This window comes from Pseudorca crassidens, chromosome 20, assembly GCF_039906515.1.
Source record: "Pseudorca crassidens isolate mPseCra1 chromosome 20, mPseCra1.hap1, whole genome shotgun sequence".
In the NCBI taxonomy this organism is placed as follows: Eukaryota; Metazoa; Chordata; class Mammalia; order Artiodactyla; family Delphinidae; genus Pseudorca; species Pseudorca crassidens.
In genome coordinates, this window is record NC_090315.1 from 43,583,516 (window position 1) to 43,608,116 (window position 24,601).

The window sequence follows — 24,601 nt, forward strand, 5'->3', positions numbered from 1 at the left end:
ACTTTCTGGAAAAGGTGTGGCGGTGCTGACAGCCCGCCCTCCCCACCCCCACCTGCCGCACCTTGGGGCGGGGCGGGGCCGCCTCTGCGGGGCGGGGCGGGGCAGGCACCCTCCTACCCTCCTACCCCCGGGACTCCAACCCGGAACTAGCCTCCGCTCTGGCTCCCTTGGGAAGGCCGCGGCGCCTTGTCGGGAGTGGGAGCCTGGGCTGTGAGTGCGGGCCACGGGAACCAAGTCTCGGGCAGAGGAACACCTTCGTCCTCAGGGGCCTCAGACCAGGTGTGCCCTCGGCGGGAAGTTGCACATCTGGAAAGTACAGAGGCCCCCACCTCGGGTAGATTATGGTGCCCCCGCGGAATGTAGTGAAGATCGCCGTCCAGATGCGCGACGCCATCCCGCAGCTCATCCAGCTGGACCAGGTCACCCGGACTGTCTGGCCTCCGTCCACCCCACCACCTACCTCCGGGTTGCCCCTTTCCCCTCGAATAGCCCCCCCCTCCCCCAGGCTCCTCCCCAACTCCCACTCCCATCCGGTGAGTGACTGTTCCACTTGTAGGCAAAACCCCTGGCCACTGTGCTGAAGGAGGTGTGTGACGCGTGAGTGCGGGTCTGCCGGGGCATGCCGGGTGGCTGGTGGGAGGGCAGGAGGGAGAGGGCGCCCCCTACCCGCCTCGCTGAGCCTCTGCTGCCCGCAGGTGGAGCTTGCCTCACTCTGAGCGCTATGCCCTACAGTTTGCTGATGGGCACAGGAGATACATCACTGAGAACGTGAGTCCCCTCCCCGCCCCACATTCCACTCTGTGACCCCTTTAACCCACCTGGCTCTGACTCAGAGTCATCATCCCACTCTCTGGAACCTGATCTTTCTTTTCACTGACTCCCAAATCCTCCCTTATTGACAACCCCAATTAACCAATCCTCAGAGCCCTTCTTGACTTCTCTTCATTTTCTGCCATCTTTTCCAGAACCGCACGGAGATCAAGAATGGCAGCATCCTGTGCCTCAGTACTGCCCCAGTAATGTCCCTCCTGACCATGCCCTCATTCTGTGCCCCTCTGCTATGCCTCTTCTCTGCCCGCCACTGGCACCTGGGCCCTAGGTCTGGAGGCCCCAGCCCTAACCCCAGCTCCAGCCCAGTAGTGCCCCACCTAGTGGACACCCAAGTCCCCACATCCCCAGTTCCCACTCCTTACCTCCTCACCTCTGTTCTTGCTCCCACCCCTGGCAGGACCTTGAGGCTGAGCGGTTGTTGCGTGGGCTGCAGAGCGAGAGTTGTGAAGGGCGCCGGGAAGCCCTTCAGCACCTCGTTCTGCTGGCCCCAGACATGACCTTCACCCGGGAAGTCATCAGCCGTGATGGGCTTCAGAGACTAGGCTCCATCATTGAGGATGGGGACGAGTGAGCCCAGGGCTGTGGTGGGTGGTGGACATGGTGGGGCTGGGCCTCCTGGTCTGGTCCTCTCAGCCCCACATGTCTCCCCAGCCTAGGAGAGGTGCTGGCCCTCGCACTGAGGGCCTTCTTGGAGCTCATGGAGCATGGTGTGGTGTCCTGGGAGACGCTCAGCATCCCCTTTGTTAGGAAGGTGGGTGGGCTTTTCTAGGGGTAACAGGTGGGGGCAGTGGAGTGGTGTCAGGGTCTGGCCTTCCATGGTGCTGAGGTGGTGACAACCCCTGCTCCTCTAAAGGTGGTGTGCTATGTGAACATGAACCTCATGGATGCATCTGTGCAGCCCCTGGCCCTGGGGTTGCTGGAGAGTGTGACCTTGAGCAGCCCTGCCCTGGGCCAGCTGGTCAAGAGTGAGGTGCCACTGGATAGGCTGCTGGTGCACCTACAGGTGTAAGTGTCTGGAGGTGGGGTGCAGATGAGTGGAGCGGGGCTGGACCTTGGATGGCCGGCTGAGCCCTCTTCCTGTCTCAGGATGAACCAGCAGCTGCAAACCAAGGCCATGGCACTGCTGACAGCTTTGCTGCAGGGGGCCAGCGCTGCTGAACGTAAGGTGGGTGTCCAACCAGTGGCTGGATTGGTGGGGGGAGGAGCTGGTGGGCAGTGTGCTCCACAGTGGGCCTGCAGGATGGGTGCTCATGGTGGGGCTAAATCACCTGAGTCCCCTTCCCACCCACCTCAGCACATGCTTGACTACCTGTGGCAGAGAAACCTTCGCCAGTTCATCTACAAGGTAGGAAGGACCAGGCCAGGCAGACCCTTCCCCGCTCCTCTCCTCGTGGCCCACACTCACACCCGTGAACTGGCTGTTCTCCAGCACATCATCCATAGTGCAGCGCCCCTGGGTGACGAGATGGCTCACCACTTGTACGTACTGCAGGCCCTTACGCTGGGGCTGCTGGAGCCACGCATGCGGACGCCACTGGACCCCTACAGCCAGGTAGGTGCCTTTGGGGCACACGAGGCTGGGGACGGCTGGAGCTTGGCCTTGAATCTTCAATCTTAACACCACTCCAACAACGACCCCAGGAGCAGCGGGAGCAGCTGCAGGCCCTGCGTCAGGCTGCCTTTGAACCGGAGGGGGAGTCCCTGGGCACTGGGCTGAGTGCTGACCGTCGCCGTTCCCTCTGTGCCCGCGAGTTCCGCAAACTGGGCTTCTCTGTGAGTGACCCCTATCCAGCTCCCTGCCCTTGCCTCAACCCAGGGCTGCTGTTGTTCCAGAGGGCTGGGCCCTTCCTCAGCTGCCTCTCCCCCTTCCCCCAGAACAGCAACCCTGCGCAGGACCTGGAGCGCGTGCCCCCTGGCCTGCTGGCCCTGGACAACATGCTCTACTTCTCCAGACACGCGCCCAGCGCCTACAGCCGGGTCAGTGACAGGGTGGGGTGGGATACGGCAGGTTGCCACCTAGGCGGGGGGTCTCCACAGCCTCAGTCGTGACTCCCCACCCCGTCCTGTGCTCCCACCACCCCAGTTTGTGTTGGAGAACAGCAGCCGTGAGGACAAGCACGAGTGTCCCTTTGCCCGGAGCAGCATCCAGCTGACTGTGCTGCTGTGTGAACTGCTCCATGTCGGGGAGCCCTGTGAGTGGTACTGGGCACAGCATGTCCAGGAACGGGGGACGGAAGGGCAGAGAGGGCCAGGGGCTGCACACACTTTCTCCCTGAGCCCCTCCTGCCCCCCCGCTCCAGGCTCCGAAACTGCCCAGGACTTTTCACCCATGTTCTTTGGCCAAGACCAGAGCTTCCATGAGCTCTTCTGTGTGAGCATCCAGCTGCTGAATAAGACCTGGAAGGAGATGCGGGCCACTCAGGAAGACTTCGACAAGGTGCGTAGGGTGGGAACAGGGAAACCTGGGCCAGGGCGGGGGATTGTTCTGGGTCGGGGCCCAGAACTCAGGCCCTGAGCTAAGCTTGGGGTGGCCCCAGGTCACGCAAGTGGTGCGGGAGCAGCTGGCCCGCACGCTGGCCCTGAAGCCCAGCTCCCTGGAGCTCTTCCGAACCAAGGTGAATGCGCTCACCTACGGGGAGGTCCTGCGCCTGCGGCAGACAGAGCGGCTGCATCAGGAAGGCACACTGGCCCCTCCCATTCTGTGAGTTGGTGGGGATGGGTCCCAGTCCTAGCCCCCACCTTCCCTGCTGCCCCCTGGGCCTCACTCAGGCCCAGGTCGTCCTGTTCAGTGAGCCCCCTCCCCCCCTCCCCCAGGGAGCTGCGGGAGAAGCTGAAGCCAGAGCTCATGGGCCTGATCCGCCAGCAGCGTTTGCTCCGCCTCTGCGAGGGGACACTCTTCCGCAAGATCAGCAGCCGACGGCGCCAGGGTCATTGCTTGGGCAGTGGGGCTGGAGAGCGGCTGGGCTGGGGTCAGGGCGTGTCCCTCTCGTCACTCCTTCCCTCTTACCCTTTCTGCCCACAGACAAGCTGTGGTTCTGCTGCCTGTCCCCCAACCACAAGGTGCTGCAGTATGGGGATGTGGAGGAGGGCGTCGGCCCGCCCACCCCCGAGAGCCTGCCTGAGCAGCGTAAGGAGGGCAGGGTAGGGGTCAGACACCTGCTCTTCCCAGACCGCCGCCCCACCCCGGGACCGCCTGGGGTCCCAGTGGTCAGCCCTACCTTCTTCCTGCAGTCCCTGTGGCCGACATCAGGGCACTGCTGACAGGCAAGGACTGCCCCCACGTCCGGGAGAAGGGCTCGGGAAAGCAGAACAAGGTGAGTGCAGTGGGGACCAGGGGCTCCTTCCCGCCCGCTCCTGCCGTGCCCCCTGCTTAGTGCTCCTGGCTCCCTTGCTTCCCCAGGACGTCTGTGAGTTGGCTTTCTCAGTCAGCTATGACCACGGGGAGGAGGAGGCATACCTCAACTTCGTTGCCCCATCCAAACGGGAGGTGAGTGTCCGGGCAGGCTGAGCAGAGTCGGGCAGACGGGCAGGGGAAGAGACGGGAAGGCCCTCATGGAGATGGCCCCATCCCCAGTTCCACCTGTGGACAGATGGGCTGAGCGCCCTGCTGGGCAGTCCCATGGGCAGTGAGCAGACACGGCTGGACCTGGAGCAGCTGCTGACCATGGAAACCAAGCTGCGGTTGCTGGAGCTGGAAAATGTGCCCATCCCTGAGCAGCCACCCCCCGTTCCCCCACCCCCCACCAACTTCAACTTCTGCTACGACTGCAGCATCGCTGAACCTTGACAGTGAGGTTGGCCAAGGGCCACAGCTGCTGCCACTGTGGTGGCCACAAAGGGTGGAGGGGGGAGAAGCACAGGCACCCTGACCAGCAGAGGCTGCAGCAGAAATAAAGTCTGCTTGGCTCTTAGACATGTGTTGAGCCAGCTCTGAACCCTGCAGGCTAAGCCTGCCTTCAAGCTTAGCTGGCAGATAAGATGAGGGCATCAGGCCAGGGCCACAGCTTGGGGCCACAAACCTGGGCAGCTACAGTTGAGGGGCTGGTGTTCCGAAGGACGGTGGGGACCGGCTGGCCCTGTTACCTTTCTCCAGCGTGAGTCCTCAGCCTCCCTCAGTGCTAGGCCTGCAAAGAAGGATGGCCTGTAGTCTGGGGGCACCAGCTGAGAGAGGTCTGGGGCTGCCAGCCAGCTGAGGGTGAGGTGGTAGGGCAGGAGGCATTTCCCCAAGTGGATGCCTTTCTGGGCGCCATTAACAGGGGCCTAGTCTGGGAGCCATGTTTCCAGAAGAAGACTCCTGACAGTCTGAGCTCAGTCCTCAACCCTGCTTGGCCCTTCCCCTGCGTCATTTGTGGGTCGTGACGGCCTCCTGTTGAGAGGCGTGAAGGGAGAGATGTGAAGTTGGGTATGCTTTGTGCTGAAGGGCAAACTCAAGGTTCCAAAAGATGTCCCCCAGGCCAGTGGGAGGATGTAGGCTGATTCTGACAAGGGGGAATTTAGTGCAGCAAGCCTGCATTCTGATTAAAACCCAACTGCAGCAGCATGGATGGGGTGGGGGCCACAGACAGGCCAGCTGGAGGTGAAGCTCGGAGGCTATGGTCACAGACCCCAAGCCTCTGAGGCAAAGAGGAGCACACCCACCCACAGGACCCACGGGCAGGCTGGAAGCTGCCAGCCACCACCCTCTGACCTCCTCCATGCCTCTCACTACCTCTCTTTCCCAGTGCCTCCTCAAAATATGTTTTTTAAGCGTTAACCATCACCATGTTACCTAAAAACTGATGATACGACACCTCCTTTGAAGAATGTTCTGGGGAAGTACTTGTTCCCTCTCTCTAGCTATGCTTCTGACTTGGGCATTCAGGGCCCCACATGCCCACTCCTGCATTCAGACTTCCCACCGCACTTAGAATAGTCCCTGTTGAGTTCAAGGTGCAAATGGGGAGCCCAAGTGCAGTTAAATCTCCTAATACCATCAATTCTTCCTTCTCAGTGTCTCCAGTCCCTTGTTACAGGCCACCATCATCTTGGCAGGAACCTCCTGACTTCCTGCCTCCTGTCTCGCCCTTCCAATCTTCTCAATACCAACTACCACACTGCTTTCTCAAACAGGAAGCCGATCTGATTACACACACACACACACTGTCTCCCCTGTATTCTTCGGTGTCTCCCTGTTGACCGTGGATAATGGTCACGGTACCATGATTGAACAGAATCGAGATGGGTTGCAGACGTGTTGTGGTTTAGCCCTTTCAACAGAGTGCTTGTGGCTTACAGAGTCACAAGCATGTGGACCAAGGATGCTCGGTCCAAGCTGGCATCCTCCCTGCCTGCCATGGGACTGGGACTACCCCTACACCCGGCGCCAGCTCTGGCCTGCCCATGTGCACCTCCCTGGTCCCTTCTGCCTAATTGTCTCCTTCCCTCCCTCCTCTTTTTTCACTGACTTGAGTCTTTCCTTGATCTCCCAGGCTAAGCTTATAGCTTCTGTCTCTGTTTAGGAGGTTGGACTAGACCTCTAATGACCCTTCCTACCCAGAGATGCTATCCTCTTTAGTGTCTTGTGTGTGCTGAAAACAGCCTCACTGACTCAGGCAGCCTTAATCACTGCTCCTGGGATCTGGCTGGGATGAGGGTACACAGACATGCCTTTGCTGCAGGACATGTCCTGGGGCTTGTGCTGGGGAGAGGCCTCTGGAGTCTCCCACCATGTGGGGAAGAAGCTAGGACCTGCTGGGGGCACCTGTAGGGCTTTGGGCCAGGTGTGAGGAAGAAACTGTCCCTCTGGCGTTTCCTACACATTGTCCCTGGGCTGGGCTGCTTCATCTGAGGTGGGGAGGGAAGGGGCCCTTTGAGAACTTCGGACAAGGAGGTGAGATCTGGAATTTTTAATCTTGTTGGGTATACAACAAAGACTGTGGCTTGGCTGCTAAAGCTCAGTGCTGGTAGGGGGCTGGGAGAGCTGTGGGGAACAGTACAGGCCCTAGTGTGAGAAGGGGCAGGGCCAGAGGCACAGGGTCTCTTCCTCCCAACACCAGACCCAGCCCACCTGTGGGCCTGGCCTCTGGACCCAGGCCTGGACAGGAGAGCAGGAGCTGGCATTTCCAGGGGCCTGTGGCAGCGACATGTAGCTGGAAAAGGTTCCTGCTGGGCTGTGGGGCAGACTGGGGCAGGAAGCCCCTTGGGCTGCCCTGATATAGTCCCACCCTTAGTCCTAGAAAAGGGGTTTTTAGCTTGGGGAAGGGGCTCTGGGGCTCCTCAGAGGGAGGTGGGAGGCACTGAGTCAAACTCCAGGTCAAGAGGCCAGGCCTCTGGAGGTGACAGAGGCTGAGCCACAGGGCTGGTTACTGACCTGGCCTCAGAGTGTTAGGGTCAGGTCAGCCTCTCCCACGAAGCGGGACTGGACGCAGGTCACCTCAGGCAGTTGGGCTTGGAAGCGCCTGACGGAAGCCATGCTAATGCCAGGACACATGGCCACATCTGCCATCCGGAGCTGCTTGCACGCCTGCCCAGTGGAACCCAGCGTTCCGCAGGGAGGCCACTGGGCGAGCGCTTGACCCGTCACGGGGCCCCAGCCCAGCCCCTACACTGTGCAGCACCGGACACACTCACTGCTCCGAGCGCTGACTGCACCTGGACAGGTTGAGGTGCTGCAGCCTTGGCCGGGAGCCGGCTGCCTGGACCCAGCCCTCGTCGCTGAGGCGGCTGCAGTGACTCAGCACCAAGCGCTCCACGCTGGGGCAGCCTCTGGCCGCAGCCAGCAAGCCCTTGTCTGTGAGTGCTGGCAACAGGCTCAGTGACAGCCGCCTCAGCTGGGGGACCTGGAGCACCTGCGAGGATGGCGGGGGGCGGGTGGTGTGGTGCTGGAGCCCTTCCAGCTTCCCCCACCCCCAGCCAGAGGAATGGCTACGGGCAGCAGAAGCCAATGAGAAATGACTTTTTCCAGGCAAAAAGTGGGTTGGCCCTGACCGCTGGTTTCAGCCGCAGGGCCTTCAGCCTATCCACATCCCCAGCCCCACACCTTGGTCAAACTGGCATCAGTCAGCTTGCTGCAGGCTGTGAGGTCCAAGTCCCGTAGGGCCTGCAGCGTGAGTAGGGCGGGCCCTATGGCCAGGGAGAAGGGTCCTTTTGCGGCTGGAGGCCCGATGCCCAGCTCTCGGGGTGGCTGTGAGAGGAAACCCCTGCTTCCCAGATTCCTCCTGAGTTTGGCCTTCAGCTGCTCCCAGAGACAGGCGCAGGAGGGGCAGGAGGGCAGCTGAGCCCAGGGACCGCCCCGCCCGCCATGACCTCGAGGGTCCCACACCTGCGGCCCCTGCAGAGTCTCCTCACTTGGTTGCCCCAAGCCCAGAAGCCCCCGGTCACGGAGCTCCTTGCACCAGGCCAGGTGCGGGACTGACAGGTGGGTGAGGTAGGTGCAGATGGCCTGCACGGTCCGGTTGGTGAGGGGCCACGCAGGAGGATAAGTCTAGCACCCTGAGGCTTGGGCCCAGCGCTGGCATCAGGGAGAGCACTGAGGCATCCTAGGAGGGAAGTGGAAGAGGGAGAGGGCAATGGAGTGGTGGCTTGTGCCTGTGTCACCGGGCTTGGCGGGGGTCACTAGGAAGGTTCTGCCCAAGGTTCCAGCCCCACAGGCAACAGGAAGCTGCCACAGGGTCCACGGAAGGAAGCAACAATATCCCTGTGCTGGTGAGTGTCGGAGTGGACCTGGTGGGCTGCAGTGGTGGGAAACCAGGAGAAAAGCAAATGCCTAGATTGGCTGGGGCAGGAAGGATGCAGGTGAAAGTTTCTAAGGTGTTCACCCTGTCTGTGCTCCCAGAACCAGTGGTGGACATCTGATTCTCGCTAAGCCAATCAAATATGCTCCCTCTAGGACTGTGAGGTCACAGGGCGGGTAGGGCTGCCACCACCAGGAGCAGGAACTAAGGGCAGAACAGAGGAAGCTGCTTTGTAGAGGGATGCAGAGACACGGGAAGGCGGGGCCCCAGAGAGAGCAGCTGAGAGACGCACAGTGGTGAAGCCGTGAGGATGGAGTAGGGCAGGGGAAGAGGGGCACTTGGAGGAAAAGGCTGAGATGCTTTTCAGGTGGGCAATGCTCTGGGCACAGTGCTAGATTGAAGTAATAATCTGCTAAAGAGGAAGAGACTGACACTGCAGGAAGACGGACGCCACCCAGAGGGACAGGGCTGAGCCCTATTGAAGGAACTGGCTTCAGTCAAGAAATGACCCTTCTGCTCCCACGTCACGTTACCTCCCTCGGGCCCTGCCTGAACCATGACTGCTGTGTAACCTCGGTACCCCTTCCCCGCAGGGCTCGGTTCTGTCACCCCTTTCATCAGCCTTCCTGGCCCCCAGAACACCCACCCTCACTCCCCTTCCCAGACTGCAGTGGTCACCAATCACTTGGCTCGTGAGGTATGTGCCACCTTGTGGGCTGGGCCCCCTGGTCTCCTGGACCTCCCTCTACCTGGACCCACTGTGGGGCTGCAGGGAGGAGTGCTGGCAGCAGCCCTGTCTGTCTAGGCTCCTTTCCTCTTCCCGATTGTGTCCCCAGTTCAGCTCTAACTACTCCTTGGACACAAACACTGGGCGCCTCCCTGGCGCCACGCTCCCAGTTCCCCCAATCCCTGGTCCTGGTGAGGAAGGAAGGAAGGAAGGGGATGGGACGCTCACCTTGAGTGAGGAGCAGTAGGCCAGGCTGAGGGAGGCCAGTGGGTGTGGAGCTCCGCACACCAAGCCCAGGGCCTGGGCCGATTCCCGCCCTCTCACCAGGCAGCACTCGGCCATGTCGAGGCTCTGCAGCTCCCGCAGGCCCCTTAGGGCTGAGTATCTTGCATCTGTCAGCTGCTGCAGCTTCCTCAGGCTCAGGTGCCACAGGCGCCGCAGGCCCCGGCTCACAGCCAAGAGTGCCCCGTCAGCCAGTTCTGAGCAGCCGCTGAGATCCAGGAAGGTAAGGCCTGGTTGCTGGTGGCAAAGGGTGGCCACAGCCTCTGTGGAGAGGTCCCGGCAGCTGTGCAGGCTCAACTCCTGCAGCTGCAGCCCAGCCACCTGGCCCAGGGCCTGCAGGGCCTCGGGTGGCAAGCCAGTGCCACTCAGGCCCAGGGCGTGCAGCCTACCAGCCTGCTCCTTCATGAATTGCAGCAGGTTGCGGAAGGAGATTTGGGAAGGGGAGGAATCCTGGGGGCCGATGGAGCCCTGGGCTGGGCCTGGCTTGAAGGTGAGGTGGCAGCAGGCCAAGGAGAGGCGCTCCAGGCTGAGAACTCAACTGCTGAGCCGGTTGAAGCTGAGATCAGTCAGGTCCCGCAGGCTAGCCAGACTGAGCTCACGGAGGCCGCTCAGTGCCTGCTGGACCCGCTGTGCTGTCTTGGGCTGAGCTAGCAGCATGCCTGACGTGAAAAGGCTGTTGCAGCCACTGAGGTCAAGGAAACACAGGGCCGGGCAGCCCAGGATCAGGGCCACGAAGGAGGCCTCTGTGGGGCTGCCCAAGGCACAAGCTCTGCAAGTGCAGGCCCAGGTGGTAGGCAACAGACTGCAGCACCTGGTGTGAAGCCGGCGAGCCATCCAGGTTGGTCAGGCTGATGCAGCAGATGCCCCTGAGACCCAGGCTCTTGACGGTCGGAAGGGAAGCAGAGGACACGGGGATGTTGTACCTTACGTTGGCCTATGGGACAGCAGCGGGCCTGGGGTTAACCCTCTGGTCTCAAGAGTGTGCTGGCCATCGGGTCTGGGGGCAATTCACTGGCCAGAATTTGAGGGCAGGTCAGGGAAGGGGTTTTCTACAATGGGGACCCACTGTGGTGTGTGGTGTCATGTGTGCTTGAGGGGGTGCTGTTGGGAAGTGGAAGCTGGGAGGATGGGTCCCACTGGGGGTCCAAGGGGATGACTACGAGGGGAGGACAGGAAGGTTAGTGACGGACGGGACTGAATGCCTATGGAGGGCCTGGGCCAGAGTGGGAACTTAGCATGCTGAGTACAGGAGGGCTGGGGGGGACCTGGAGGAGAGCCAGAGAAGCCCCCCAGCAGCAGGAGGACAAAGTATGCTGGACCTCAACTTTTGGGACTTTCAGAAGGTGGCCCTGAGACCCATGGACTCGGCTCCAAATCCAGGGCCTCAGCTTGGCCTTAGCTAAGCAGTCAGCCTCCCCCACTTTCGCGAGAGCATATAAATAGCCCTCGGAACAGCTGAGGGCGGGAAGAAGGTACGCAGGTGTTGCTCAGCACAATCCCCTGTGGCCCAGATGCCAGAGACATGGGACAGGCAGTGAGGCCAAGGTCCCCTGGTGGCCACACACATTCAGTGTCTCAGCCACATGAATGTTTGCAAAAATGGGTTTTGCGTGTGAGTGAAAACGTGCTCATGCACTGAGTGTGGTGTGCGCATGCGTGGGGGCGTGGGCGCGCTCACAAGTGTAGGCCCTTCAGGCTCGAGAGTTCAAGATGTGCTTGTGAGCCCTGGGGCTCATCTTTAGAGGGTCTGTCGTATCTGTCCAGGTAAGGAGGGAGAAGCGTCCCGTTTCTGTGGGCAGGAGTTCATAGGATGAATTTCAGAGGCAGGGAGGAAGCTGAGTTGGCCCTGCCGTAGAGGAACAGGGGAGCGAGCGCGGGGAGCACACAGTCGGAGTTGGGTGGGGCCGGGAGGCAAGCTCAGGGCTAAGTTGTTGTGGGAAAAAGCTGGCTTGTTTACGAGTTTGGGGAGCCCCCAGTGAGGGAGATGTTTTCGTGGAACCTTCCCTGATCTTGTGCCAGAAGGAGCCAAAGGACAGTAGCTACAGGAATGTGTGGAACTGGTCTGTGGGGGGAGGGAGAAGAGGACTTGGCTTCTAAAATCCTAGCCCCATTTCTCTACCCCTGACCAATGCCCAGGTTGCAGGCAAGTGGTACTCAAAGGCTCTTGTTTTCACAAGCAAGCTCCCCAAAAAACCTGTCCTGTGAGTAACGGCAAGAACAAGCTGACATTCCCTGCTTGTTCCCCACAGAACATCATCAAAAAGGAACCAGAAAGGTAGAAATGACGCCTAATACGCACTCCTGTTGATAAGATACTTATCAACAGGATTCTCCCAGGAAGACGCACGGAACTCATTCCCAGGTGTGGAGAATCAGCCTGGCTTCTGCCCCAGAGAGAAGCAGCTGACTATGGCTGTCCTCACGGGAAGGAGGAGCGTACGGTAAGAGGGAGACCAGCGCCGGGCGAATTTCACGGGAATCAGGGTGTCAAACCAGGTTCCCATTTCAGACCCTGTGGTCAGTATGGATGAGAGGAGCTCTCCCCACAGATTCCCCGCGTGGACACTGGGAGACAGTGGGGTAGTGGGGACTCCGAGGACCTGGGTCCCTCTCTCAGATTTAAGGAGAGCTGGGGAAGATCTCAGTGTGTGAGGTTCGGGAGGGTACCGAAAAGATCAGGGAGAAAAGGTTCTAGAAAGGAAAGGTAAAGCGTGCCTCCAGCCCTTTCAAAGCCCTGCAGTGACGACAGATGAGCCAATCTGATGATGAGTAGAATGAACTCTGGCTGGGGGAGTGCAGAGCGGTGCTGGTTGCCAGGCAGCACCTGCCCCCAATAGTCACATGCCACCCCCGCAGGCCCCAGCTCCAGCAGCCTCCAGTCTTCCTTCTTTCCCTGTCTTCCTGAGCCCTGGCTACCAGGAAAGTTCTTCCCTCTCCCAACTGCCTTCCTGTGAACAAGGTAGATGAACAGCCCAGCGTCCAAGTACAGGGCTGGCAGGTGGCAGCAAAAGCTACCCAATAATGGGGCAGGGCCTGGCCTAAAGGACTTCCAGCTATGGGGCCAGGGTGAGATTTTAGACTGCCTCCTTGCTCCCCACTGTTTTTCTTGGTGGGGAGGAGGAAGCCTCTAAGCCATCACCGAGGTGGTCTACCTGGGACTCAAATACAGGAGCCCAGGAGCAGCCTGTTAGGGATAATTATCATCTGTGGGGGCAGAGCAGCAGGCTTCTGGGTTCTGGTCCTTGGCCCCAGTGTAGGAAAGTCCCCCTTCCCAGGCCCTAGGAAGATGCTTCTAAAGGCCTAAGGGAGGACTACACAGGTACGTGCTCCAGCTTCAGCCGCCCCATCACAGAGGGGCCGACTAGCCCCCTGGGCTCCTCCCTTTCCAATGCCGGCATCTTAAGAGTAAATGCGAAATCATTTGGAAAATGCCCTAAACTTGCTAAAAGCAATACATGTCCCTTGTCTGTGAGAGGCCAGGACTCTGTCATAACTACTGAAGTCCTGAGCTGAGATGGCAGGCCTGTGTGCAGACTTGAAAAGCCATCTGACGGAGACGTGGCCCTCCTGTCTGCTGGCACAGGAATCCAAAGTTAACACGCCTGTTTTCCAGAAGCCCTTTGAGAAAAGATATGCCCTGGTGCCCAGGGGCTTTGGTCTCCAGAGAGGAGTCAGACCTTGGGGGTCATTTCCAGAGGCGTTATAGACGCCTTGGGCAGGAGAAGGCCGCAGGGGGTGGGAGCCGTCCTGAGTTCTTCAGTGACCAGCCCAGTGGCAGGCAAATAGCACCCCCGCCCCGGTACGGACAGAGCCTGGGTGTATTGTTGGGGTGCTGCCTTTGTCTACCTTCTTATTTGAGAAAAAATGGAATTAAGTGGGGGCAGGTCAGGGAGAATAAGAAGTCGCCAAGTCTAGTATCTAGTATCTAGTATCTAGGCCTGGAGCCATATAGGCCCCAGCTTGGCCTTGGTCAGCCAGAATCTTCTGTAGCACCTACTAGCTGGGGCTCCACCTCCTTATCAAGCTGCTGAGCCCTGGGAGATGGTTCCTGCCAACAGGGTTCCGCAGATTGGTCTCTGGGACATGGTGCCGGCAGGGCCCTAGATGCTCAGGTATCTGTGGCCTGGCTTCCCAGCACTCCCAGCCCTGGGGGTGGAGTGGGGGACTGAGTTTTGCAGAGGCACCAAACGGGTCTTTGTCAATGTTCTATCTGGAGTTCTGAGTTAGCTGGAGAAGCCCCAGTGCTAAAATGGTAGACTCTACGATCCCAAACTCTGACCCTGGTCTCCTCCTTTTCCTCCCTCCCTTACTCCTATACCAATCTCACCTTTATCCCCGGGGACTGACTGCCCACTTGGCTTCTTCTATGCTCTCCTTCTTTGCTGGACTCCAAGAGGCCTCCCCCGGATTACCTCTCCTCAGGGTCCTTGTGGCCCTGCCCGTCATGCTGCTGTCTGTGCCCATTCTCCTTGCCCCCTGCCTGGCCAAGGATGATGAGACCGCTGCCTCCTCTGGGTGTGTGCTGGGGATACAGAATTCTGCCCGAGGAAGCCGTGGCCTCCCCTCGTGCCTGCACTGTCAGCACTGGCCTGCCCACTCCCACCTCCTCACTGCCTCCCCGTCTCTTCTCACTCCCCTCAGACTTCCCTCCAAGCCCACTATCTTCTCCAGCCCCTGACGCTACTGTAGCTCCCTCCCCTCACTCCAGCCTTCTCCGAGATGACCTGACCATTTCAAAAAGAAACCAAAGCCCCTTAGGTGGGAAGGCCCTCCCTTTTCCCTGTTCACATCCACCAGCCCACCCCTGGCAGGACCCATCCTAACCTCCTTCCCTCTCCTGCTCTTTGGTTCAGGGTGACCCCCTTCTCCCGGCCTACTGAGCCTGTCCCCCACCCTCTCCTCTGAGAACCCTGCCTTTCCACTGCTCGTTCCCCAGAGTCCACAAACACCCCGGAGTCTTAGCAAAGGCCTCCCTTGATCCTGCATCCCCTCTTCTCACCTTTCATCCCCTCCCCTCCACTGTCAAGCTTCTTGGAAGCACATGGGCGCCCACACCCACTGTGGCCACCTCTTTACCATGGCTTTGCCCACTTACCCCTCCACCACTGTCCCCACAGAATCACTCATTCCCAACAACAGCTCCTCTCTGGCAAGGTCACCAGCATCTGGGGGCTCCCCTGAAGACTTCCCACAAGTGTCCTCTCTGCCATGCCATGCTGCCTGCTATGGATGGCCAGTCTCCCCTGATGCTCTCTCCCACTGGGGGTTCTGAGACTCTGCCCTCTTGGCTCTCCTACCTTCTAGGCTGCTTTCCATTCAGGGTCACCAAAGAAGAGAAAGACCCAGTCCGTAGACCAGTGGGTTATCCATTCTAACACACACACACACACACACACACACACACACACACACACACACACACACACACACACACACACACACACACACACACACACACACACACACACACACACACACACACACACACACACACACACACACACTTTCCCTCCACGTGCACCCAGCAGACTTCATCCCAGTGGGTTATCCATTCTAACACACACACACACACACACACACACACACACACACACTTTCCCTCCACGTGCACCCAGCAGACTTCATCCCATTCCAACTACTTTGTTTTCCACACCTTCTTCCTGAGCACCAGATACTGGGAGCCATGATCTGATGGACCTCTCTCCGGATTCAAGGATGCAATATGCCCAAATCTGAGTTTACTGTCTTATTGCTGGTCTCTGGCCCTTCTCCTAAACTCTCAGTGCCCTCTACCACATCACCTAAGTCAGAAATCTGGGAGTCATCCTAGACCGCTCCCTCACATCCACAGTGATGAAAGTCCTTTCCATTCCATCTCTTCGATACATTGTAATATGTCCCTCTGCTCCCCCCTCATTGCTCTGCCTTAGTTCAGGTGTCCTTATTGTCTGTCAGAAATATATTAAGCAGTTTCCTCCTGATCAGGGTCCGGGCCTCCAGTCTCCCTGGCTCCAGTCTATCCTTGGTATTGTCACCAGGGTGGTCCTTACAAAAGGCAATAGACGACACTCTTCAGGCCCTTTGATGGTTCGCCACTGCACAGCATGGAGACTGAGCTTCCTGATGGCACTCAAGCCCTTCTTTGTCTCATGCTCCCCTGGCTGGGTTCAGCTGTTTTCTGTTTATTTTTGGCAGGGGTGGGTGGGGTGGGTGGGGCTGGCCCCTCACCTACTCCGGCTCGTCTGTTTAGCCAGCATTTATTCCTCTCTGGAGATTTAGCCCAAGCGTCCCCTTCTCCATGAAGTCTTTCGTGAATCTTCTCTCTGCATCCTTGGTGTGCCTCATACGATTGTGAGTGCAGCACCCTACCCCCTCCTTTTGGCTTGTGCTGTCTCCCTCTCACTATCAACTCTGGGTGCTGTGTCAGCCCCAGCCCTGCACTCCTAGGGCTCAGCAGAGTGCTGGGCACAGACAGGCAGTATCACCACCTGAGTGAGTGAGGCCCCTCCCTGTGTCTCTGGTAACTTCCCATCTTCCTCCTGCTGTGTGAATATTCCAAACCTCTGCTGAGGCCCTGGCCTCTGCCTCCTACTTACTCCCCTAAGACAACCTGGCCTCCACGGTCACCACACAAAGAACCCACCAGCCTTTAAGGAACTGCCTCAGCAAACAGCTTCACATTGCCACCCCCACCCCTTCACTTCCTCAGGAGAGGTGACATCCTCTCCATCCTACCCAAGACCAAGCCTTGTTCACTGAAGCCTGTCTGGCTGCCACCTCAGGTGGTGGCTGCCATTCCTGACCTCTCTCCTCCCTACACTCACTAGTGACTCCTTCAGCACATAAACACATTAGCGATTTCTCCCAGTTAAAATCCTTTGTTTAGCCCACCTCAACTTCTCTTTACAATTCTATTTATTTTCTTCTTTTCATGGGGAAATTTCTTGCAAGTGAGGTCATCCTCTACATATCCTTTCTTCTCTCATTCACTCTTCAACCTACCTGGCCTTTTTCCCCAGATGCCAAATGTTACTGAAGCCATTGGTGACCACCCTGTATGTCAAACATCACGGACACTATCTGTTTTTTATTTTCTGGACTCTTTGTGGGATTTGACACTGTTACTCATCCACTCAACACTTGAAATGCTCTTCACCTTTGACTTGTGTGTCCTCCTCTCGCTGGGATCTCCTCAGCCCCCTCTGTAGGCCCCTCCTCCTCTCCGTGCCTTTGGACTGGTGTCCGCTTGGGGGCATTCTCTGTGGCCTGCTCTTCAGGGCTCCTCGCGCTCTCCCTAGGGGAAGGGACTCAGATCCGTGGCTTAAACGCCCACCTGTTCTTTAATGACACCCACATATATATTTATTACCTAGATCCTTCTCTTGAATTCCTCTCTCAGAAACCCAACTGCCAACTGGATCTCACCATTTAGATGTCTTATACTTCAAATTTTCAACAAGTTCAAATCAAATTCCTTTAGACACTAAGCTCAATGACACTGGAGAGAGAACTCAACAACAGACCCTACTTAAACACACACATTTAATATATGACAGACGAGGCTTCCAACTCATTATACATAAATCGTATTTGGGCTATTTGAAAACTAATCAGTTTAGCTCCTTACCTTAGAGCATAAATCAAAATAAATTACACCAATAAAAAATATAATTAATATAAAAATTCAAACCATAAAACACAAGAAACAATTTTGCTGTGAGCCTAAAACTGATCTAAAAAGTAAATTCTAATTAAAAAGAAAGACACAAAATATAAGTGTATATTTATCAGATCTCTGAAGAGAGGCAAAGGATCTCTAAAGCAATGGAAGAAATAAGAAAGAAAAGAAGTTCAGAATCAACAACCTAGAAATTTAACCTCATGAACACATATCTACAAATCAAATTAAAAGGCAAATATATTAGGAATGTATTTCAATAAATATGTAAAAGGTTAATCTCTTTAATTATAAAAAGTTCATACAAATGGATAAGAAAAATACTAAGACCCCAATAGTTAAATGGACAAGGAACACAAATACACAAAAGAGGGAAATGTAAATGGTCAGCTCATGAGAAAACTGTTCAACCTCAGTGATAATCAAAGAAGTCAAAATTGAAACAAAGAGCTATCATTGCTGCCCTTCAAATGAGCACAGATGCCTGCATTCACCTCCTAGTGGGCTGTCTCCCTGCACTCCGACTCGCCCTCTCAGTCCACTCCGCACTGCAGATGTCTAAGACACAAATCACCACATGTCACTCCCCTGCCTCATATTTCTTTAAAGGCCCCACGATGATAACCAGGAGAAAGTCCCAGCAATGCCACCTGGCACCTCTCTTGCTGTCTGACCCCTTTCTAGCCTCATCTCCCACCACTTCTCACACACACACCTAAGTTCCAGTCATAGGGAACCTGTGTGGTCGTTTCCAGACCTATTTCACATTTTGGTGCCTTCACCTGTGCTGATATGAGTTCTGGAAGACCAACCTTCATCCTCATCCTATTCCTTCAGGAAGCCTTCCCTGAGGCTGCCAGTCTCCTTCGATGTCCTTCTTCATGTCCCCATGGCACCCTTCATTCCAGTGTCACAGCACCGAGCACACGACATCATGATCACTCACATATTTGTGTTTCTCCTTCACTGGACTAGGAGCTTCTCAGGGGAGTTTTATTCATCTGTAGAGCCCCAGCACTGTACCCAGAGTCAAGCATGTATGAATAAGTATGCAGGAATGAGTGGATGAATGATGCATGAGCAGGGCCAGGAGCAAGCTGAAGTGAGAATGGGCCAGGTGAGGGCGGGTACCTTACCTCCCGAAGGGCATTCTGGGCTGCACAGCACCAAGCCCGACTCACGAGGGAGGCCTCTTTCTGATCTGACAGAGGCAGGAAGCTCAGAATATATGTGAGCATCTGAGGGAAAAAGAATGGGCATTGGGGTCTGTTAGTGCTGGTGGGGGCCTTTGGAACCTTCTCCAGCTGATAGCACAGTAGGTCAGAGGGGACTAGAGCACTGGCTTCTAGTTCATCTTGGATCCTAAGCTTCATGGAGTCTTCACTTCCCCTCTCCAGCCGCCAGGTATCTTTACTGGGAACAAACCTCTCCTGGGCACCACCTGGATGCAGGTTTGCTCTGACTGATAAAAATCAAACTTCCTGCTCAAGTTGGTAAAAAGAACCTGGGCATTGGGACCAGATAAACCTAGTTTAGATCCTTATTCTCTCAAGTGACCTCTCCGAGCCTTATTTTCCTTATCTATAAAAAGACAATTGTAGTGAGATTTAAATGGGTTGTTGTGACAATTAAATAACATGGTAAAGTGTCTTGCATAGGATCTAGAACACAGCAAGTAAGGTGTTCCTTCTCTGATCTTCAGGAAGTTACACTGGGACCGCACTCTTTTCCCATCTTCTTCACTGCCAACTAGGCTACTCAGCTGACTGTTAAGATTCTCAGCAAGAAAATCTTAACAGCCTGGTAGGCTTAGACTCTCACTCCACCTACGCTCTGTGAGGCTGGGGGTGTGTGGGAGTGGAGGCCCTATTAGGGACTGGGGAAGGGAGTTGCCTGTGAGACCAGGAATTATCTGATATTAACTATTCTTTTCTTCTGGAATCTTCCCTCCTTGACTTCTGTGATGCTGTGTTTTCTAGGGCTCCACTCACCACTCCAACTGCCCTGTTTCTGGATTCTTCTGTGGCTCCCAGGGTTCAGACCTGGGCCTTTCAGTCTGTTACTTTCCAGGATAATAAATTCATTTGCATGGCTTTAACAGTTACCTCTATAGGAATAACCAGCAATTCAATATGGACATATTGTTTTATCATTAATGTGCTAGTTTAGTATTGCCAACTCTCCACAGGATTCTTCATCCAAATGTTTTACCATCACCTTCATCTCAACCTCAGTCCAAAGAAGCCCCTCCTCCCAACTTTCCAGCCCCTGAGCTTCAATGCCAACAGTGCATCTCACCTGATGATCCTGATAATACTGTGTACTCTTCATGCTCTTCTGTCCCTTGCTCTCAGATATAGGTGTAAAGCACAGGCTTTAGGCCAGGCTAACTTAGACTCATTCAAATCCCAGCTCCACAGATTCCTAGCTGTGTGACCTCAGGCAAGGTACTTGAACTCTCTGAGCCTCAGTTTCCACACCTGTAAAATGGGGATATTAAAAATCTAGATCATAGTCTTATGATGGGGATTAAATTATATATACATAATATAATTTATATATATATATATATTTAATAGATATAATATGCTTCACATCTAGTAGGTTGTCCATAAATGGTTCCTGGATTGCTGTTACTAATATTTCTGCCTTTGAAAACTTACCACCTTAGTAGCCCAGATCTTCATCACCCCTGCCTTCATTCCTTCCACAATTTCCCACCTGATCTCCCTGCATCCAGGCTCATCCTTGCTAATCATTCCTCACAATGCAACAAGGTTAATTTTCCTAAAACACAGCTTTCAGTCTCAGTGCACTCCTGATGAAAACCTTCAGGGTTTCCCAGTCCCCTCAAGACAAAATCTCTTCTCCTGGGTCAGCACTGCCAGGCCTCCATGCCTGACTGGACCCCTGATTCCAGAGCTTCCACAATCCAGTCTCCTCACTGTCCTACAAACACAGCATGTCTATTTCCTTATTTCCTTTTGCCTATGTGGACCTTTTCCCCAGCCCACTCTGATCTCTTCTTTTCTTCTCTGATCCTAGTACACAAAAGGTACTCAGTCAATACTTACTGGATTGCATTAAGTAAGGATGGACAGTCTTTTACCTCTATTTTCACCAAAGGTTTGCTCAAGGAAGGGGTGGGAAGATAAAGCAGATCATTACTGAGAGGAGAATGACTGGGGAGAACAGCCTCTGGACCAGGGAGGCTAGGCATGGGCAAGAGAACACCGATGGGGACTGGGACTGATCACGCCCCTATCCCCAAGGGGAGGCAGGAAAACCTGACTGAGCCGAGGTAAGATAGTGGCCATCCTGTCTTCTGGGGCTCAGCAGTCAATCCAAGGAGCAAAGGGAGGGCAACAAACCTGTCCTCCCTGAGGGGAGGAAGCATGATTCTTTGAGCTGAGAAGCGGGGAGGCCTTTCTAGAGGGACCAGAAGAAGCAGTGATAAGGGTGGAGTGGCCACCCAACGAACCCCATCCCAAGGAGCTACTAGAGATATGACTGGTCATCTCTGAGATCTATGGGGATGGAACAGATATCCTCCGGGGCCAAAGGGGGAAAGGATGCCATCGCAGGGGGCTCACTGGGGTTGGAGCAGTCCTGTATTTGCTAAGGGAAAGGAGCACCATTCCAAGGGCTGATGGGGAAAGGGTGGCCTGTCTCCCTTGGGCTGAGGGGAGAGGGTTGCCAGCTCTCAGGGGAAAAGGGATGAAGAGACCATCCCAAGAGGCCACTGGGGACAAAACTTATCATCTCTCTCTAGATAACAGCGGCAGAGTGGTCTTGCTCCAGGCTAAGGAGAGGGAGCAAACATCCCATGGGGTGAAGGAAGCAGGGATGGCCATCACTAGGGGTCGAGGGAGCGGGGAGCAGGCCTGTCCCCGGTGAGGGAACTCAGAGACCATGCCCGAAGTTGATGGGAGGGGGAAGGGGCAGCCGTCTCTCGGGGAGGAGGGAATAGAGCGACCATTCCAAGGGGCCAATGGGGATAAGATCGGTTTAACCTTCGGGGATGATGGGATGGAGCGGACATCTTCCAGAGCTGAGGGGGAGGGGCGGCCATCTCAAGAGATGCAGGGTAGGCAGAGGCCCTGTCCTCGCTGAGGTGACAGAGCGGCCATCTCTTGGGGCCGATGGGGAAGGAGAGGATGGTCGCCCAAGGTAAGGGGATGGGGTGGCCCAAAGGCGGGGCCGTTACCCATAGCCAGCAGGTCCTTGGATCTCCCGGGCTGGTTGTTTCCGCCAGACGGGCGGGGCCCAGGCGAGCTGTCTGACAGCCGCTCCCCACAGCCTGGGACCCCGAGGGCGGGGCCTGTCCCGAGCTAGGCCTGAGGGCGGCCTCCTCTCACCTCCAGGGCAGAGATTCAGTCGTCGCATCCCTGCCGCCTCCGCCCCCGCGCAAGGCTTTCTGGGAAGTGAAGTCCCACCGACTCTGGCGGGCGGAGCTTGGGAAGGAGGTGGATTTCCCACTTCCGTCCCAGTTGCTTACGATTTGGGTCTGCACCGGAAGTGCCTGTGCAGCAGATGTGGTACCAACTGAGTGCTGTTTCGGTCGCTCTCCCATCTTTCCCCGGCTGGGTATTTGCGTCGCACCATGGCGGTAAGGAGGGCGAGTAGGGCGGGGTCCGCAAGGCAAAGCACTCTCGGGGGGCCGGGAGACTGAAAACAGAGGAAGGACATCAAGGGCAGTGGGTCGGCCAGAGGGAGGTGCCATCCGGTGGCTGGACCGTACTAGATTAAGCGGGGGAGTAGAGAGGCGCAGGAACGTACCAGAGCTGGTGCCGGAGAGGGGTGGGCGTCGGTACCAGTGTCAGGACTAGCTGGAGATCTGAGGGGCTTGAGGCGGGGTAGGCGTTAGCCCAGATCTGGTTTACTCTAGCAGAGGCCGGAGAGGGTCGCCATTCAAGCCCCATCAGGGATCCCCTCTGAAGGGTTTGTCAGCCCAAAACTGGGCCTTATCAGAGGATTCAGGAGATACCAGCCTAGTGCTGGATTGTTCCCAGCCCGAGCAGGAGGCGGTCATTGCTGGGTGTGCTGGAAAGATGCTGTCAGCCCTAAGCAGGATGGTTTGGAGGAGGGGTGGACATCCCAAGAATTGTGCTAGCTTTGAGCACCGCGGAGACTCGACTGAGGTGCAGATGAAACTCTGTAGCTAACCGGAATGGTGGGGAGGATAAGGAAGACCCTGGCTGATGAGAGTTCTGACAGCATCTCGTCATCTCTCTGCAGCCCAAGGGCAAAGTGGGCACGAGAGGGAAGAAGCAGATATTTGAGGAGAACAAAGAGACCTTGAAGTTCTACCTGCGAATCATACTGGGGGCCAATGTAAGTGCCTCCCTCCTTGCTTCTGTGCCCACCCAATGTTCCATAGCCCTCAGCTCTGTTTGGTGGGGTGGAGTGGTGGCAGTGTATGACAGCTAAAGCTCCAAAAGAAAACTCCAACTAAAACTAAATGAGAAAGGATCGTGGCACAGAGAAAGTGCTGAATAGTCAAAACAAAAAACCAAAACCGAAATGAGGGTGTGAGTCTCAGATTGACTGGAGAGCCCTTCCCATCCTAAATACACAGGGGCTTCTTTCCTGGGCTGAAATGTCGGAGGGGAGTCTGGGTATTCAGGAAGCAGACCTCTTCCCCCAACCGTATAAGAAACGACTTGTCTTCTTTCATCACCTGGCCTAATATCTTGGTCAGAGTCGAGGGAGGTCCATGGTTTAGTAAGCTTTTTAGATTTCTTTTTCATTAAAAATTAAAATTTTTATTATTTATTTATTTATTTATGGCTGCATTGGGTCCTTGTTGCTGTGCATGGGCTTTCTCTAGTTGCGGCGAGTGGGGGCTACTCTTCGTTGCTGTGCGCGGGCTTCTCGTTGCGGTGGCTCCTCTTGTGGAGCACGGGCTCTAGGCACGTGGGCTTCAGTAGTTGTGGTGTATGGGCCTAGTTGCTCCGCAGCATGTGGGATCCTCCCGGACCAGGGATCGAACCAGTGTCCCCTGCATTGGCAGGCGGATTCCTAACCACTGCGCCACCAGGGAAGTCCCTAGTAAGCTTTTGATCACAGCCTGATCCTGTGTCTGCTTACAGGCCATTTACTGTCTTGTCACCCTGGTCTTCTTCTACTCATCTGCTTCATTTTGGGCCTGGGTAAGTGTCCTGCATCCTGGGAAGTGGGTAAGCACATAGGGTCAGTGGCTGGCCTTTGATACCCCCATTCTTGTTCGGCAGATGGCCCTGGGCTTTAGTCTGGCAGTATACGGAGCCAGCTACCACTCTATGAGCTCGATGGCAAGGGCAGCCTTCTCTGAGGATGGGGCCCTGATGGATGGTGGAATGGATCTCAACATGGAGCAGGGCATGGCAGAGTGAGTGTCCCCCGCTGTCAGCCCAGGTGAGCGGTGCCAGGGCTGGGGTGCTGGGGCCCAAGACCCACAGCTACCTGTGGAAGGGTGGAAGGGAGTTGAACTAGGGCCCATCTATTATTTTTGTTTTTATTTTATTTTTTTTGCGGTACGCGGGTCTCTCACTGTTGTGGCCTCTCCCGTTGCGGAGCACAGGCTCCAGATGCGCAGGCTCAGCGGCCATGGCTCACGGGCCCAGCCGCTCCGCGGCATGTGGGATCTTCCCGGACCGGGGCACGAACCCGCGTCCCCTGCATCGGCAGGCGGACTCTCAACCACTGCACCACCAGGGAAGCCCCTGTTTTTTTAATTTAAAAAAAATTTTTTTTTTTTGGCTGTTCTGTGCGGCTTGTGGGATCTTAGTTCCCGGACCAGGGATCGAACCTGGGCTCTCAGCAGTGAAAGCATGGAGGCCTAACCACTGGACCGCCAGGGAATTCCCCGTCCACTATTTTTGGCCCTTGCAGCCTCCCTTCTATCCACAGGCACCTTAAAGATGTGATCCTACTGACAGCTATTGTGCAGGTGCTCAGCTGCTTCTCCCTCTACATCTGGTCCTTCTGGCTTCTGGTACGTGGGTCGTGGGCCTCCCAACGAGGAGCTGGGGCATCTACCCCTTCTCTTCTTTCATTTCCTTCACCTGGCTTCAAGCTCCCTTTTCTCTCCTAGGCGCCGGGGAGAGCCCTTTACCTCCTGTGGGTCAATGTACTGGGCCCTTGGTTTACAGCAGACAGTGGCGCCCCAGCACCAGAGCACAACGAGAAACGGCAGCGCCGACAGGAGCGGCGGCAGATGAAGCGGTTATAGCCACTGACGTTGTGGCTACAGGTTTCTGGGCCCCGGGTGGCTCTATCAGGCTACATGGCCCCCATGCCAGGAGCAATGAGGGCCTAGTCCAAGGGCCAAAGGCAGTCTAAGGTATAGGATTGGTGAATAAATGGCTTACAATGTGGATAATGGCTGTG

General features: G+C 56.2%; 3 protein-coding genes across 10 annotated transcripts; 2 read left to right on the forward strand and 1 right to left on the reverse strand.

Moving 5' to 3' along the window:
- Positions 1 to 51: 51 nt before the first annotated feature.
- On the forward strand, positions 52 to 21,731 carry ELMO3 (engulfment and cell motility 3). Of its 7 annotated transcripts, XR_010939143.1 has the most exons (21): positions 52 to 419; positions 557 to 597; positions 696 to 768; positions 966 to 1,016; positions 1,229 to 1,398; positions 1,483 to 1,582; positions 1,685 to 1,836; positions 1,918 to 1,996; positions 2,126 to 2,383; positions 2,473 to 2,604; positions 2,707 to 2,808; positions 2,915 to 3,023; positions 3,132 to 3,268; positions 3,369 to 3,532; positions 3,646 to 3,758; positions 3,854 to 3,958; positions 4,063 to 4,145; positions 4,232 to 4,318; positions 11,879 to 11,993; positions 21,003 to 21,061; positions 21,595 to 21,669. XR_010939143.1 is itself a non-coding variant. In XM_067719676.1 (20 exons), the coding sequence occupies exons 1-19, from the start codon at positions 342 to 344 to the stop codon at positions 11,957 to 11,959; spliced, it is 2,115 nt and encodes a 704-aa protein (XP_067575777.1). In that variant the 5' UTR covers positions 52 to 341; the 3' UTR covers positions 11,960 to 11,993; positions 21,595 to 21,731. The 7 variants fall into 7 exon arrangements, 6 of the variants coding, with proteins under 6 accessions (XP_067575777.1, XP_067575774.1, XP_067575775.1 ...); XM_067719676.1 differs by lacking the exon at positions 21,003 to 21,061 and having other exon boundaries at positions 21,595 to 21,731; XM_067719673.1 differs by lacking the exons at positions 21,003 to 21,061; positions 21,595 to 21,669 and adding an exon at positions 9,137 to 9,240 and having other exon boundaries at positions 11,802 to 11,931.
- Positions 8,041 to 21,660, reverse strand: LOC137215067 (F-box/LRR-repeat protein 2-like). Its single transcript, XM_067719693.1, is given in 6 exon segments — positions 8,041 to 8,348; positions 9,499 to 10,309; positions 10,311 to 10,486; positions 18,367 to 18,468; positions 19,529 to 19,710; positions 21,589 to 21,660. Coding segments are annotated over 5 exon segments (1,284 nt in total). The 5' UTR covers positions 19,562 to 19,710; positions 21,589 to 21,660; the 3' UTR covers positions 8,041 to 8,186.
- Positions 21,683 to 24,593, forward strand: TMEM208 (transmembrane protein 208). Of its 2 annotated transcripts, XM_067719703.1 has the most exons (6): positions 21,685 to 21,839; positions 22,469 to 22,564; positions 23,323 to 23,382; positions 23,464 to 23,600; positions 24,122 to 24,206; positions 24,306 to 24,593. In XM_067719703.1, the coding sequence occupies exons 1-6, from the start codon at positions 21,834 to 21,836 to the stop codon at positions 24,441 to 24,443; spliced, it is 522 nt and encodes a 173-aa protein (XP_067575804.1). In that variant the 5' UTR covers positions 21,685 to 21,833; the 3' UTR covers positions 24,444 to 24,593. The 2 variants fall into 2 exon arrangements, with proteins under 2 accessions (XP_067575805.1, XP_067575804.1); XM_067719704.1 differs by lacking the exon at positions 23,323 to 23,382 and having other exon boundaries at positions 21,683 to 21,839.
- Positions 24,594 to 24,601: the final 8 nt, after the last annotated feature.